The sequence below is a fragment of the Peromyscus maniculatus genome, chromosome 6 (assembly GCF_049852395.1).
Source record: "Peromyscus maniculatus bairdii isolate BWxNUB_F1_BW_parent chromosome 6, HU_Pman_BW_mat_3.1, whole genome shotgun sequence".
Lineage (NCBI taxonomy): Eukaryota > Metazoa > Chordata > Mammalia > Rodentia > Cricetidae > Peromyscus > Peromyscus maniculatus.
Window position 1 is genome coordinate 60114340 of NC_134857.1, and position 14515 is coordinate 60128854.

The following is a 14515-nucleotide window of genomic DNA, read 5'->3' on the forward strand; positions in this document are numbered from 1 at the left end:
GAATAGTTAAGAACTTTCATTTTAATACTATGTCTTGGTTGGGGATTTGGCTCAGTTGATACCGTGCTTGCCTAGTTGAATCCCCAGTACCACATAAACCAGGGGTAGTGATGCACACTGGGAGGATCAGCAATTCAAAGTCATCCTCGGCTACATAATGAGATCATAACCAACCTGTGATACAGGAGAACCCATTCCAAACAAAACAAAGCTATCATATCTTATCCCTCATAACTTTCTGAGATATGTAAGTAGCTACAATCACTATTTACAGCAGACAAACAGAAATTCAGATAGTCCCTTCTAATACCTGTCAAACTCTGAGACTAGTAATTGATTTGAAATTATCTCTGAAGTCATGGAAACTGAGGCTGTGGTAAAATTTTCTTTTCTTCTAATTAAACAGAAAGAAGGCATGTTTAAATAATGTCAGCCTGACATAAACTAATTTTATTTTATAGCACCAATTGCATGGTTAATATTTTTTTAACAAAATAGTTTCTAAAGTAATACCTGGCATCAAGACAATAAATGTTATGATGAAGTGGGAGAAAGCATTTGGAGTAGAAGTCTAGTACCTTGTAAGTACTATACATTTGCTTTTGACAATTTCAAAGTGGTAGGGAAACAAATTTTCTTTACTTGTAATGCACACTAAAAATTACAATATTGCTGGGTGGCAGTGGCACATGCCTTAAATCCTAGTACTTGGGAAGCAGAGGCAGGTTGATCTTTGTTAGTTTGAGGCCTGTCTCATCTACAGAGACAGTTGCAGGCAGTCAGGGCTACACAGAGAAACGCTGTCTCAATAAATCAAAATAAATAAATAAAAAGCATAAAAAATTATATTGGGAATACTTTATTAAGAACAAGATTAAGTCTTTACTTATTCTAAATCTTACAAAAGATACCTATAAATATTATATACAAATTCAGTTTGAGCTCAAACATACTGTCATCATTTACAAAGACTATTATACACTGTAGTTTAGCATACACAAGTTATCATTTACTTCTGAAAACTAATGAGTGGAATATGACAAACTTTCATTCTATTATTTGTACAGCTACTAATTTGCTTGAGAACAGTTTGAACCGTGACCTCTGATTTCCACCAGGGAATTAAAAAAAGGCATAACCTTTACTCCTTTGCTAAAACAAGCCTGGTGTCTCTCATGAGGCATCTGAACATTTAGGCATAGAGACTGAGTTATGGTAGAGAAGCAGTCACAGAGTCCACTGAACAACGATCAGCCATACACATTACACACTCATGTCCACTTTGTTCCCGTCACTAGTGCTAACACTGACAATGTAACAAATTAGCATCCAAGGAAAAGTCACCGACTGGACTCAAGACAGACTGCATCTAAATTAGGGTGTAAAGAAGACAGCATCTGATACATTGATGGTCCCCCAAACAGAACATATCCTGTGTGTAATAGATGCTTGCTTTGGATTTACAACATGTATACTTGTTTAAAAATTCCATAGCCAGATCTTAATTCAGTAAAGATTTATATTAAGCCAGTTACAACAGAATTCAAGGTCCTCTAAACTTCTGTTTGAATTAGGGGTTGTTTTCAAGTAAAAATTTAAAAAATATCATCCAGCTGCTTGAAGAAGCACCCCTCACAGAAGTGCCTGGATTTAACTAAGAATAATGCAGAAAAAAAATTTGCGGCTTCAGACATAATTGGTGACCCGGGCAGCACATGACTTAACACGTTATGACAACTCAGACTTCACGAACTAGAATGGCTACGAAGATGAACGCCAGGCCAGAGCCAAGGAGAAATCCCACACAAGTTTTTCTTTCGGGTCCCATTCCTAATAAGGCAGCAGATAACACCTGAGCCTTGGGATAAAGATTAGGATCGGGATTTGGGAAGACTCCATCGAGGGGGCAGTGTTGACAATTTTCCTCCGCTCATGACCTTTCACCTAGATGTTAATTCTGCCAAGTGGGGCAACTTCAAGGACGGGAAGCCAGGGTCCACCAGCAGGCGCTGGCAGCACTGACCCGCGCCCTAGTTTAGCCTAAGGAAACAGATAAGGAGAGAGGTGCCTGCAGGTACCCCAGGGGTGGCCCAGTCTATTGTGCCCCAGCTTAGCCACCTTGCTCCATCTGTCCCCACCGGGAGTTCTTTCTCACCAGGGCAGGACAGCTTGGCTAGCCGCACCAACATGTTCCAAGAGGAGCCGGGAGACTTGACAAAGACACAGCGGAGAAAGGCCCGTCTACGGCTTGCCGAGAGCGTTGAACTTCTAAGCCACGGGGGGCGCCATCGCCTGCCAAGAAGCCCTGATTGCCCCTCTGAAGTCAGCCTTCTAGGCTAGGTCGACCGCCCTTGCTTCGCGGCGTGCCCGCCCCTCTTCTGCTTTGCGCCGGCGCCACAGAGGAGGCGGCGGCCAATAAGGTTTCTGAGTCACGTACCAGCCAGAGAGAGGCAGAAGACTCCATTTCCCAGCCATCCTCCTCATCCAGGAACCGAGTGTGCGGAAGAGGCTCCCCACCAAGTCCCGCCCCCCGCTTTGCGCACGCGCATTGGGAACATAAAGCCGGGACGATTCGCTCGGCATTCTGGGAGTTGTAGTGTCCAGCTCCAGCGTTCTCCGGTGCCCACCCGAGATGTGCGCAGGAACGGGGGTGATGACGACTGGCTTTGACATCTGATTGGCTGTCTGGAAAAATGAAAAGTCCTTGCGGTCCGGGGCGGAGACCCAGGAGAAGATGGGGCGGGACCCCGTGTGGGAGGAGGCGGAGCCTGTGGGCTTTGGGCGCGAGCTGTTGAAAGGCAGTTGGTGTGTGGGTTCGGTTGCTTGGTCCGTCCGGCGTCCCCCGGCCCAGCCCCATGGCTGACCCTGAGGAGTTTCGGGCTTCGCCGCCGCCGCCGCCTCCCTCGTCTCCGTCTTCGGGCGCCTCTTCGTCGTCCCTCAGCATGCCAGTGAGTTTGGGCTGGCGGAGTCCGAGCCGAAGCCACCACCCAACCGTGGACCCCCTGGAGCAAGTGGAGCTGCAGATCGGAGACGTGAGTGTCGCCGGGTCCGGGTCGCTGCTTGCAGCTAGGGTGCTCCAGCCTGCGATCCTTGCCAGGGAGTGGAGGGCTAGCCTCTGCTCTCTCAGCCCGCACCCTTTCCCTTTTCCCCTCTTGCTGCGATCATCCGCAGCACCGCAGCCGGGGTCCGCTCTCCGCCTCCTCGCACCTCAAAGAGTTCTTTGGGCCAGAGCCTCCTGCCCTTTGGTACTTTCCGAGGGACTTGAGCTTGCTCTTCTCGTTGGCCACCAGCCCAGGGCCAGCTGGTGATGCTATTGTGGGTCGCAGACTTGTTCTCTGTTGGACTTGAGCAGACCTGGGCTAATCCTAGCCGGCCGCGGAGATCATTGGTTTCACTGATGGATTAGACAGGACGCTTCACTGATTCCTGCAATGCAAAAATTTTGTCAACTTTTTGTTCAAGCTCGAATTCCCAGAAATCACCACCTGACCTCAGCCCACGTACCACTGAGGGGGTTGGAGGGTGTCAGTTTTCACTTTCTAGGGACTCTAGAGAGGAAGGGCAGAGTGAAGTATGTAGCGGGTCCCCTTCCTGGGAGAGCACCGTGAAATGCCAGCCCTGTGAAGACTGGAAACAGGGAACTGAGCGACACATTTTTTGTTGTCTTTGTTTGCATTTTTTAAAAAAAGAGATGACTGAAGTACTGGTCCAGGGTTTATTTTTATTTTTATTTTCCAAAACAATACTGGTTACAAATAAATGTGTAGACTAAGTACCGATGTCATACCCAAAAAAGTGCTGTTTCATATCTTTGGTGGAGAAAACATTTTATTTAAAAGTGAGTTTTTCATAGCTGTGTGTGTGTGTGTGTGTGTGTGTGTGTGAGAGAGAGAGAGAGAGAGAGAGAGAGAGAGAGAGAGAGAGAGAGAGAGAGAGAGAGAGAGAGAGAGATTTTAGATGTTCTGTCAGTTCAGAGTATCAGTTCTTTGGATTTCACATTTTTTTTTTGTAGTCCAAAAAAAAAAAAAAAAGTGTTCATGGGTAAAAACAGTGAACAGTGCTTTTGTTACTCTTGTTATCAGCAAGAGTGGTTTATGAGGAAGTCCTTTAGATGGTTCTGTCGCTTTTAGTCAAGGGGTTTCCAGGTTGCCTTGGTGAAGTGCATGAGGGTTGGGTGTGTTTTCCGTTGCCGGGCGGTGGTGGCGCACGCCTTTAATCCCAGCACTCGGGAGGCAGAGCCAGGCGGATCTCCGTGAGTTCGAGGCCAGCCTGGGCTACCAAGTGAGCTCCAGGAAAGGCGCAAAGCTACGCAGAGAAACCCTGTCTCGAAAAAACCAAAAAAAAAAAAAAAAAAAAAAAAATAACGACTTGTCATGTGTAACGAGTATTTTTGTGGCAGATATGTTTCCTCAAGTTACATAATAAAAAAAATAGAGGCTGTGAACGTAGCTCAGGGGTAGAGCTGTGTGCCTACTGTGCTCTGAGGCTTTGGGTTCAAGAAAGAAGCAGTATTTGTATTTGAAAATTCGCTTTTTTTTTTTTTTTTTTTAGAAAAACAAATGGTCATTTGGAGGTTTTAAGCTATTCTTAAGACTGTGAAGTTAGATGAGAATTTTAAAAATAAGCCTATGTGGGGTTCAGGGTGTAGCTCAGTGGTGGAGGCCCTGGGTTCGTCGCTAAGTACCACAACCCTTTGACTTTTCTTTCTTTAAATTGCAGGCGGCATTTTCATTAACTAAACTTCTTGAAGCCACATCTGCGGTATCAGCTCAGGTGGAAGAGCTTGCCCTGAAATGCACGGAAAATGCACGGTTCCTTAAAACGTGGCGGGACCTCCTGAAAGAAGGCTATGATTCCTTGAAACCCGACAACTGACTTGCAGATGTGGTCAGTTAATGACTCACACATAAGATATTTGCACATGGGCTGCATTTATGGGGCTGCCTGTCTCCAGACATTTATACTGAGAATGATTTTTTCTTGGTATTCTTGACTTTTGAGAAAGCAGAATACTGAAGGGTTTTTGTTTGTTTGTTTGTTTAATTGCTCTGTTACCACAGTGTTTACCTTGAATACTTTCTGCCCTCTAAACTCTTGTAGACTCATTTATGAAAGCTAATTCCATCAGTCAATAATTGATTATAGCAACCAGATCATTATTCGTTTTTCAAGAAGATGCCAGAAGTGCTGAGTTTGGATTTGAGCTTGGTTCATCCCCTAAGGCCCTTGATGGAGACTTCAGGTGGTGGGTCCAACTCCACAGGACACCTTCTCTGAAATCAGTGATGGCACCCTATTTACTTCTTAGCTCAGTACCCGAAGCCATATCACACAAGGCTCAGTGCCCATGGATAAGACTTGACAAGTGTAATTAGAAGCTACGTTTGCTTCCTGTTTTCTAGGATGAAGACTAATTGTTTCTCTAAGAAAACTGTATGAATCTAAACTTCATTGACTTGAAGGAAAAATATTCAATTTCTATGGGAATTTGGTTTTTCTTCTGTCTTGAGAAAGTCTCGCTGTGAACCCCACGTTTCCGTCTTAGCCTCTTGGATGGCAGGACTGACTGCTGGTGTGCAACACCATACCCAGTACAGGGTTTTGAATTTTGATGATGACTTTTAAAAAATATTTTTCCTGTTCTGTGATCCCATTTCTAAAAAGCTTTTACTTCATAGAATGAAAACTTGTATAAAATATTTACTTTTGTCTATTTTTATAGTAAGCTGCTTTCATAGTTAGTATCTTTTATTGTTAGTGTTCTATATGTCTGATTGCTATCTTTGAAATGCCTTACCACATTTATGGCTGTATGCTAGTATTGGAGCTTTGCAAGTTATTTACGTTACTATAAAGTTAGTTTCCAGTGTGTCACATTTAACTGTTTCAATGGGTTTCATATCAGTTGACCTTATTGTTAGAGTTCTAGTTGACCTGTACTGTATTTTATGTAATTTGTGCCATCTATTATCAAGCCATGTACTATGCCATCTTTTATCAAGCCATGTACTACCTTGATACACTCGACCTTTAAGTATCTTTGATATGACGTCTGTGTAGATATGTTGATGTGAACAGAACTCTATGAAGTCTCACAGTGGAGCTGTGATAGGGGACAAACGGATGGGCAAAGACTAGTTTTGACATAGTCATAGGTTTTTTAAGATTTTTTTAAGATCACACAACATGTATGGTGTGATTTCTGTACCAAAGAGATGCTTATTTCCGTATGAGAGAAATACATATATATTCTGAAAATTGCAATTTAAAAATGTATAAAAATAAATGTATTACAAGTCAATTTCTGTTTCTTTGGTCATTATTTAAGACTGTATGAGGTAGTTCAACCATACAGAAAAGGTGAATCATTTAAATAATCCCCGTGTATTCCTACTATGCAGAGTTAATGTTTACATTTTATTTTTTTTAAATCTTTTTCAGTTAGCTGTCCCCCCTCAAAAGTTAGACTCCCTGGAACTTTGCTTTGCTACCTCTTACCCCATCCCCTTGTTTCTCTCCACAGCCGCTGCCATAGAAGTGAAGTGGTCATTTGTTTGTTAGTTTGTGATTATATGGTTTTAAATAATTGTTGATTTGTATCCCTCCTACCCCAAATTGTGCAGAGACTGAGCCCAGGGCCTTGTGTGTGCTTAGTAGACCCTCCTTAGACCCTCAATGTGTGTATTTATATTTTCCGTATGCACTGGCTAGTCTCATGCCAACCGGAAAGGAGGGAACCTCAATTGAGAAAATGCCTCCGTTAAGATCCATTGTAAGGCATTTTCTGAATTAGCAATTGATGGGGGAGGGCCCAGCACACTGTGGGTGGTGTCATCCCTGGGCTGGTGGTACTTGGTTCTATAAGAGAACAGGCTGAGCAAGCCAGTGAGCAGCACCCCTCCATGGCCTCTGTATCAGGTTTCTGCCCTGTTTGAGTTCCTGTCCTGATTTCCTTCGATAATGAACAGTGATATGGAAGTGTAAGCCAAATAAACACTTTCCTCCCCAGCCTGCTTTTTGGTTATGGTGTTTCATCGTCACAGCAATAGAAACCCTAACTAAGATATCATACTTACAGGTATTTTGTTTTTTTGAGACAAGGTCTTAAAATGATACCTAAAAGTGACCTTGAATTCCTACTGTGCCTCTACTTCCCAAGTGCTGGGATTAAAAATTATCCCCTTTCATGTATTTTTCTGCTTTATTTTGTGAGGAAGCTTGAGGAGAATCATTTTCTTAAAGACCTAAGATACTTTTTGACTTGGCAAGTAGCTTATTACAAACTTCAGAGGAAATTTTAGTATTCTCATTGATGGGAAGTGAGCCACGTATCAGGCATTGTGTTAGAACTTTGGAACATTATTTTCTAGAAACCCATCAGCTCCGAGGAAAGTGATGTCTGTTCACAGAGCAGGAAATGGAAGCTGAGATTAAAACAATTTCCCAGGGCTTTTAGAGATTGCTCAGTGGTTAAGAATACTTGCTGCTCTTGCAGAGGATGCAGATTTAGTTCCTAGCACCCCCATGATGGCTCTGGTTCCAGATGACCTAACACCCTCTTCTGGCCTCATTGGGCACTAGCAATGAATGTGGTCCACATACACACGCAAGGTGAACACTCTTACTCAGAAATCTTAAAACCCTCGATATCCTATGAGATGAGATTATTAATGCTTGTTTGTACTATACCTTGTTGCCCAGAGGCTTCCAGAGACGGTAGAGTTCAGGTCTGTCCTTGTCCTCTCCTCATGTGTGGTGGTGCGGTGGGTGCCTAGATAGTTGGTTCAATATTCTGGATTTTTTCAGTGAGAGTATGGATAAGGTTTAAGGGTCGTCCCTCCCCTTTTTGTGTGTATTCATGTGTGTACATGTGTGAAGCAGGGGTCAAACTTAGGGACTTGTGTATGTTACTCACTCCAGCTCTTGACATTAATCATTTTTGTTTCTTAAAATAGGGTCTCATGTATCCCAGGGTAGTTTCAAATTCTTCTAAGTATCTACAGATGGTCATGGACTCCTGATCCTGCTCTGTTTCCTAAGTGCTCATATGACAGGACTATACCAGACTGAGGTAAATTTCTAAAGATTAAGCAAATCATATTCAAGGTAAGATGTTAAACCTCATCCAAACAGAAGAAGGCCACCCTGTCAGCCTGCAGACTTGAACTGATACATCAGCTCTGTAGTCTTAAGGCTGCTGACCTCCAGAATTATATGAGTCAGTTCTTTGTAATTATCTCTTACATGTATATGTGTTTATACATGTATACACATACACATGTCTGTAGAGAACTCAATTATTACCTAAATGTAATGCTAATATCTCTATAACATCTAACACTCCCAACCCTGATGCTTTTTTGGGTTGGGGGGAGAACTTTAAAAACCTATGGTGATCAATTGATAGATTAGAACTGAAGATACAGACATGTTAGAAGGTTATCGAAAATATCCAAGTGAGACATGATGACCCAAACTAAGACACTGGGTGTTGGGACGAAGAGTAGATGGATCCCAGAAACCTTTATGAGGTAGGTAGAATCAAGAAAATTTACTGGCTTCATTCCACACCAGAACAGATGGAACCCAAAGCAATTCAGTTTTAGTGTTGTTGTTGGTGGTTGTGGTGGTGTGTGAATGTGGACTGCCCAGACCATTGCTATTTTGCCACCTCCCCCAGCCACCTAGGGCTCCTGCCTGCTTTTCATCACCGGGGCTGTCATCTTTCTCCAGCATTGGAGCTTTGTCTCCAAATGGGTAAATCTGGACTCTCCAGTCTTCCTGTCCACCTCCACCCATCTGTTGTGAAAATTCATGGAATCCCTGGCTTCGGTCTGTTCTTTTTCCCAGACCCACCAATTTCTGGGAAGCCCAGTTTGGTTTCAGACTCGTGGCTCTGACCACAGTTCTGAAAGGGAACCTGAAGATCACAGAGAAGCTTCTTTCTTTTTCTCCCGTTCATATACTCTGACTCACCAGACCTCAAAATGGGCACTGATATTGCAGGCCTGTAGATCCGTGCCCTGGCTGATTTCAGCAGCAGCCCCAGGCCTGAAAGAGCACCGTGGCAAATGCTTGAGGCCTGCACGTGAGGCCTGCACTTGAGGCCTGCACTTGAGGCCTGCACTTGAAGCCTGCACTTGAGGCCTGCATGTGAGGCCTGCACGTGAGGCCTGCACTTGAGGCCTGCTTTCTCATCTCCTTGCCACCTTCGGCCTGCTTTGCTGGGATGCTTGATGAACTGAGGTTAACCTTGGGGACATCCATGACAACCCTATTAATAACTGTCTTTACCCTCACATGCCTTCCCCCACAACCTCCTCTAACCTGCTCTATACGTAATTTGGCTCTTCCAGATATCCTTCAGGAAGTTGATCCAGTCAAGACCCTGAGTGTTAGTACTCCTTCCTCATGGTGATGGTTCTGTCTTTGAATCTACTTATTATGGCTCCCACTCTTCTCAGTAAACTTATATTTTGCTCATTTCTTCCAGAATTCAACAAATCCAACTCCAAAAGGTCTTACAGTGAGGAGAACCTTGTCTTTCTGACGTGTAAATTCAGATACAAGCCTCGAACCCAAAGACCACCTGCTGACTACCCACTACAAAACTGAAGACCTAACTCCCAAACACCCCAATCAGCCAGAAGTAGATAAGCGGATTTCATTAATCCATCCATAGCTTCCACCCACCTCCTTTCTATAAAAATCATCCCTCTGCTTCGTGTGTGTGTGTGTGTGTGTGTGTGTGTGTGTGTGTGTGTGTGTGTGTAGCTAGCTAGATGGGGGGGGCAGGAAATCCAGACTCTAGGCGGGGGAGAAACACACTCAGCCCCCTTGCTGAGGGGGCGTCGGTAGGGATGAAGGCAGCATGACTACTGTCACATTGCTTGGATAACAAGTCAACCAAGTCCCACTTCCCTGTACAGAGACCTAGTGATCCCTGTCACGTACACTCGATTCTTCTGCCTCGATGTGTAGCATGAGTCATGTATCCACTAAGCCTGCTTGCTAGTGCAAGATTTTTGTTGGCACACAAATCCTATCCTCTTCCCCAACTCCCTTCTCTGTCCCTTACTTAGTATTTCTTCCCTGCCATGGTTCCTTTTGTAGTTTCATTTCACATACGTGTGCATGCTTACACACACACACACACACACACACACACACACACACACACACACTCATATGAGAGAGAAAATACACTATTTGCCTTTTGAGTCTGGCTTATTTCATGTTACATATTCACAATGGAACTTTATTTAGTCATCAAGAGAAAGAAAATGACATTTTCAGAAAAATGAATATAATTGGAGATTTCCATGTTAACAAATAGAATGCAAACCAAACACAAAAGCAGTAGTATTTCTATATACCCACAATGAACTTGCTTCAATTCAAATGAAGTTTCTTATAGATATATAGGAAGGCTACTGAACTTTTTGTAAATATGTAAATTCCTTTTCTTTCAATGAACATCTAGGCTCTTTATTTTCCCCTTTCCCTTTTTTCTGTGAACAGTATTAACAATAAATATGGATGTATTTCTGTGTTATATTAACACAGAGTACTTTGGGTGTACACCTATGAATTGATTAACTAGGTCACATGGTAGTTCTATTTTTAGGAACACTATACAGAAAACATTGAAATCTAGAAGCTTTCTGGTGGAATCTTTAGGGACTTTGAAATGTAGGTTTGGGTTGTCTACAATAAGCATATATTAATTTCTCCTGGTCATATTTGTGTCCATTTTGTTTCTTTTTATACTTTCTCAAGCTAAGACTTTGAACAGTATATTGAATAGGAATTGTGTAAGTGGGCACTTGTAGGAAGCACAGCTTAAAGAAAGCATTGGAGGAACCAGAACTGTTAAACACACGGGCCTAATTTCTTCAAAGGAAGAAAATGACTGACGCTTGGTCACCCAGAAGGCTGGAGTGGATGTTGTCTTGACAATTTGGTGATATTTTTGCTATTCTATGAGGCCAGTCTTCCTGAACTCCCCCAAATCCTGAGCATTGTTTAGGCTCTAATCCTGAGCTTTGTCTCAGGGACTAGAACCCATCCTTATGAAAGAGGTCCCTGTACTTTGCATCCTCCACCAATAGAATCTATCCTTACACTTATCCCAGATCCTTCCCCCTTAGGCCCCAGTCAATAGAACTCATTGTGAGGGTCACAGGTGCTTTCCTACTTTGCTAGGGAGTCTCTATGTAGCTATGCCTCAGCTTTGTTGCGATAATCATCACATGCAAACCTCTTTCCAGCGTTTTACTGTGCTTCAATGTGTAAGGAACAATATATCACAAGGTCAGACTCTAGAAGTTTTGGCCCAGCACCTGCAAAATTGGTGCTGACTTGAGTTCCATTCTTCACCTCAGGCAGATGGTTTTCCTGCCACCAGTGACACTAGTGGGGTCCCCGGCAGGCACTCTTACCTCATTCCCTGCTTTAGAGGAAAGGCCTTCATTCCTGTCCCACTTAGCTCTAGCTTTGTTTTATATAACCTTTATCATGCTGGCATGTGTCCCGTCTAGTCTTGGTTTCTTTAGATCTTTTATCATGAAGGATGTTGAATTTGTCAAGGGCGTGTGTGTGTGTGTGTGTGTGTGTGTGTGTGTGTGTTGAAATAATCATATGAGACCTGTCATCTTCTACTTTTGTATCAGATTTATTGATTTCTGTGTATTGGACCAACAAACTTACATCCCTGGAGGAAACAAACTTGGTCATGGTGTGTGATTTTTCCCCATCTGTTTTTGACTTTGATTTGCTGGTGTTTACACCTATGTTTGCCAGGAAATTGATGAGTAGTTTTTACTCTTTTGTTGTGCTCTTCTATGGTTTTGATCAGGGCTGTGCTGGGTTCGTAGAGTGAGTTCGCCAGTGGTCCCTCACTTTCCATCAGAGGAACAGTTGGAGGAGCACTGGTGTTAGCTTTTCTTACAAGTTTTGTTTGCTGGTTGTGGATATGAGTTGTTCATAGCCTCTTGATTTAATTTGGCTAGATTACATGTGTCTTGTCACCCTTTTAAACAATCAGTTTGTTGAAACACGAAGGTTTGTTTCTGAACTCTGAATTGGATTTCACTGATTTAAACACCCCCATTCTTCCTTTTTTGGCTTACCCTTTGTTCTATTTCCTCGTGATGGCGCTCACTTAAAGCAAAGCCAAGAGAAAACTGGGTAGGGAGTGACAGAAAAATGCTGGTTCTGAGTGTATAACAAAGCTTGCCTACCTCCTTTATCTTTGTGTATGCATGTATGTGCATATGTGTGCACATACGTGTGTGGAAATCAGAGGCTGATGATGGGTGTCTTCCCAATAGCTCGTCAACAAGCCTTGGGGATCCTCCAGTCTCTGCCTCCACAGCACTAGGATTACAGGCATGCCCTAGCACACCTTCTTTTTGAAGTGTGGGTTCCAGGAATTCACACTCAGGTCCCCGTGCGTGTGCAGCAAGCACTTTAACAACTGAACCATAACCCAAGCTTTACTTTTGCACGTTAGAGGCAGGGTCTCTCTAGGTTGTTGAGGCTGGCCTTGAACTTGTGCTCCTTCCGCTTCTCCCTCTCTAATGTTAGGACTACAGGTTTGTCCACCACACCTGGCAGCAAAGCTTCCTTTTAATAAATACATTGCCTTGACTCTCAAGTATGGAGACTCCAAGAACAACACAGAGGATTCTCTAAACACAATGTTTCTGTTTTGCATACAGCCATATTTAAAAACATTTCTGTGTGTGTGTGTGTGTGTGTGTGTGTGTGTGTGTGTGTGTGTGTGATGTGCATATGCACACACACGTGCCATGTCACACAAGTGGAGGTCCGAGGACAGTTTTCCAGAGTCTATTCATTCCACCTTTACATGGGATCCAAATATTGAGCTCAGGCCAGCACACTTGTATAGTAATGAATTTTATCCACTGAGCGTCTCACTGGCTCCACACATTATATCTGACGCTGTCATCTTTGAGTATTCTAAAACCTTAGACCTTAATTTTAAAATGTCTATGGGTCTTATGTTTGCTGATAGGCACAACAGAGAAATCTAGGAGCTGTGGGTAGAATTTGTGTTGTTAGTAATTAAACACAATATATAGATTAAAACAGCTTTATATTGTGTGTGTCCAGCACTTTACCTCCATGCAGTGTGCATAAATGCATGCCAGAAATAGATTTCCCTTCGTTTCCTATGCAACTATGTATTCACACACATGCACACGTTGTCAGGATAGTTACTTCTCTTCGTATGAACATCAGCCACCTTTCCCCACCTTGTGTCACTCGAAGTGAACTTGTCTTAACCATAAGTCACACATTTTGTGGTATTTACTTCATATCAGCAAATCCCTCTAGAAGCACTTCACAGTATTCTCTGAGAATAAATGGTTTCCAGACAGAGCCAGCTAGGAATAAGAGTTGAGTCGAGATGACTGAGAGACTAGAGACAGATCACAGGGGTCTGTGAAAACTGCTGGCTTCATGAACTCAGTGGGCATCTCTTGCAAGGGCCACATTTCCACCCAGATGAATGACGGAGCATATGCCTTCTGAGTCCCTTTTCTGTCAATAGACCTTCTTTGCCTGTAGTTGTACCAGAGTTGATGGATCATTTCCTTGAACGGTCTGGTGGTCAAAGTATAGATAATCGGGTTCAAAGCACTGTTGATAGGTAGAATAAAAATCACCACCCAAGAAGTAATAGTTTCTGGAAGAGAAAAAAATGAAAAATCTGAGTGTTAATAGATGGTTTAAGGCATCTCTTGTATCTCCCGTCTTCAGCCGCCCTTTTCTTTGATGTGACATAATTAAACACCAAGTCTCTGGTATTTTCAGGATGTCTTTCTGTAGTGTCAGTGTTTAAAGGAATGCCAGTGCTGTGAAGGCTGGGGGCTCTTTCTGAATGGCTTCTCCTGAATACTTCAGCGTGCCAACAAAAGAACACTGTTGGTAGGATTTACACAAAGTCATGACATATCATTATGAATCCATTTAAAGGAAAACCATGCCATATCATTATGAATCCATTTAAAGGAAAACCATGCCATTTAGCATATATCCCCCTTTGCAAATGTTTTAATGAATAGGAAGTACATGTAGTATTTCTCAGAATATGTAGATTTATCTTGAATGAATTTCCTTTTTTGCTATTTATGTAGTTTTCTTCTGCTTTCCTTTGTGGCACTGCTTGGGATTGAACCTAGTGCTTTGTACATGCTAGGCAAGTGCCCAACTGCTCCCAGGCCTATTGATTTTATTTTAAGAATAGGCACACATTTTAGGGCTTGTACACATAGGCAGTGTGTGTGTGTGTGTGTGTGTGTGTGTGTATGCAAGTATATGTGCACATATGTGCTCATGCATGTGGAGGCCAGAGGTCAATGTCAGGTGTCTGTTCTGTTGTTCTCCACATTGTTTTTTGAGACAGGACCTCTCTGTGAACTCGCCTAGCAGGCTAAGCCAGCTGGCTAGTGAACTCCGGGGATTCCCTTGTCTTTGCCTCCTCCCA

The 14515-nt window shown here is 43.1% G+C and overlaps 3 protein-coding genes across 5 annotated transcripts in view; 1 reads left to right on the forward strand and 2 right to left on the reverse strand.

Moving 5' to 3' along the window:
- Positions 1–2290, reverse strand: part of Etfdh (electron transfer flavoprotein dehydrogenase) — a 28445-nt gene extending 26155 nt beyond the window's left edge. The window contains exon 1 of the mRNA XM_006981091.4: positions 2156–2290. Coding sequence (XP_006981153.1) covers positions 2156–2189 — 34 coding nt within the window. The 5' untranslated portion in view covers positions 2190–2290. The remainder of the gene's footprint in view (positions 1–2155) is intronic.
- Positions 2291–2408: 118 nt separating this feature from the next.
- On the forward strand, positions 2409–6301 carry C6H4orf46 (chromosome 6 C4orf46 homolog). The gene is made up of 2 exons (XM_006981092.4): positions 2409–3032; positions 4720–6301. The coding sequence occupies exons 1-2, from the start codon at positions 2856–2858 to the stop codon at positions 4873–4875; spliced, it is 333 nt and encodes a 110-aa protein (XP_006981154.1). The 5' UTR covers positions 2409–2855; the 3' UTR covers positions 4876–6301.
- A 6887-nt stretch (positions 6302–13188) lies between these two features.
- The window catches only part of Rxfp1 (relaxin family peptide receptor 1), a 150885-nt gene continuing 149558 nt past the window's right edge, over positions 13189–14515 (reverse strand). For all 3 annotated transcript variants that reach the window (XM_076574281.1, XM_015999595.3, XM_042279184.2), the window contains one exon: positions 13189–13714. In XM_076574281.1, the coding sequence (XP_076430396.1) occupies positions 13413–13714 (302 nt within the window). In that variant the 3' untranslated portion in view covers positions 13189–13412. The remainder of the gene's footprint in view (positions 13715–14515) is intronic.

Coding starts and splice junctions, on each gene's coding strand:
- C6H4orf46 (XM_006981092.4), top strand. CDS start 2,856: ATGGCTGACCCTGAGGAGTTTCGGGCTTCGCCGCCGCCGCCGCCTCCC. Junction 3,033..4,719: donor TGGAGCTGCAGATCGGAGAC/GTGAGTGTCGCC, acceptor TTTAAATTGCAG/GCGGCATTTTCATTAACTAA.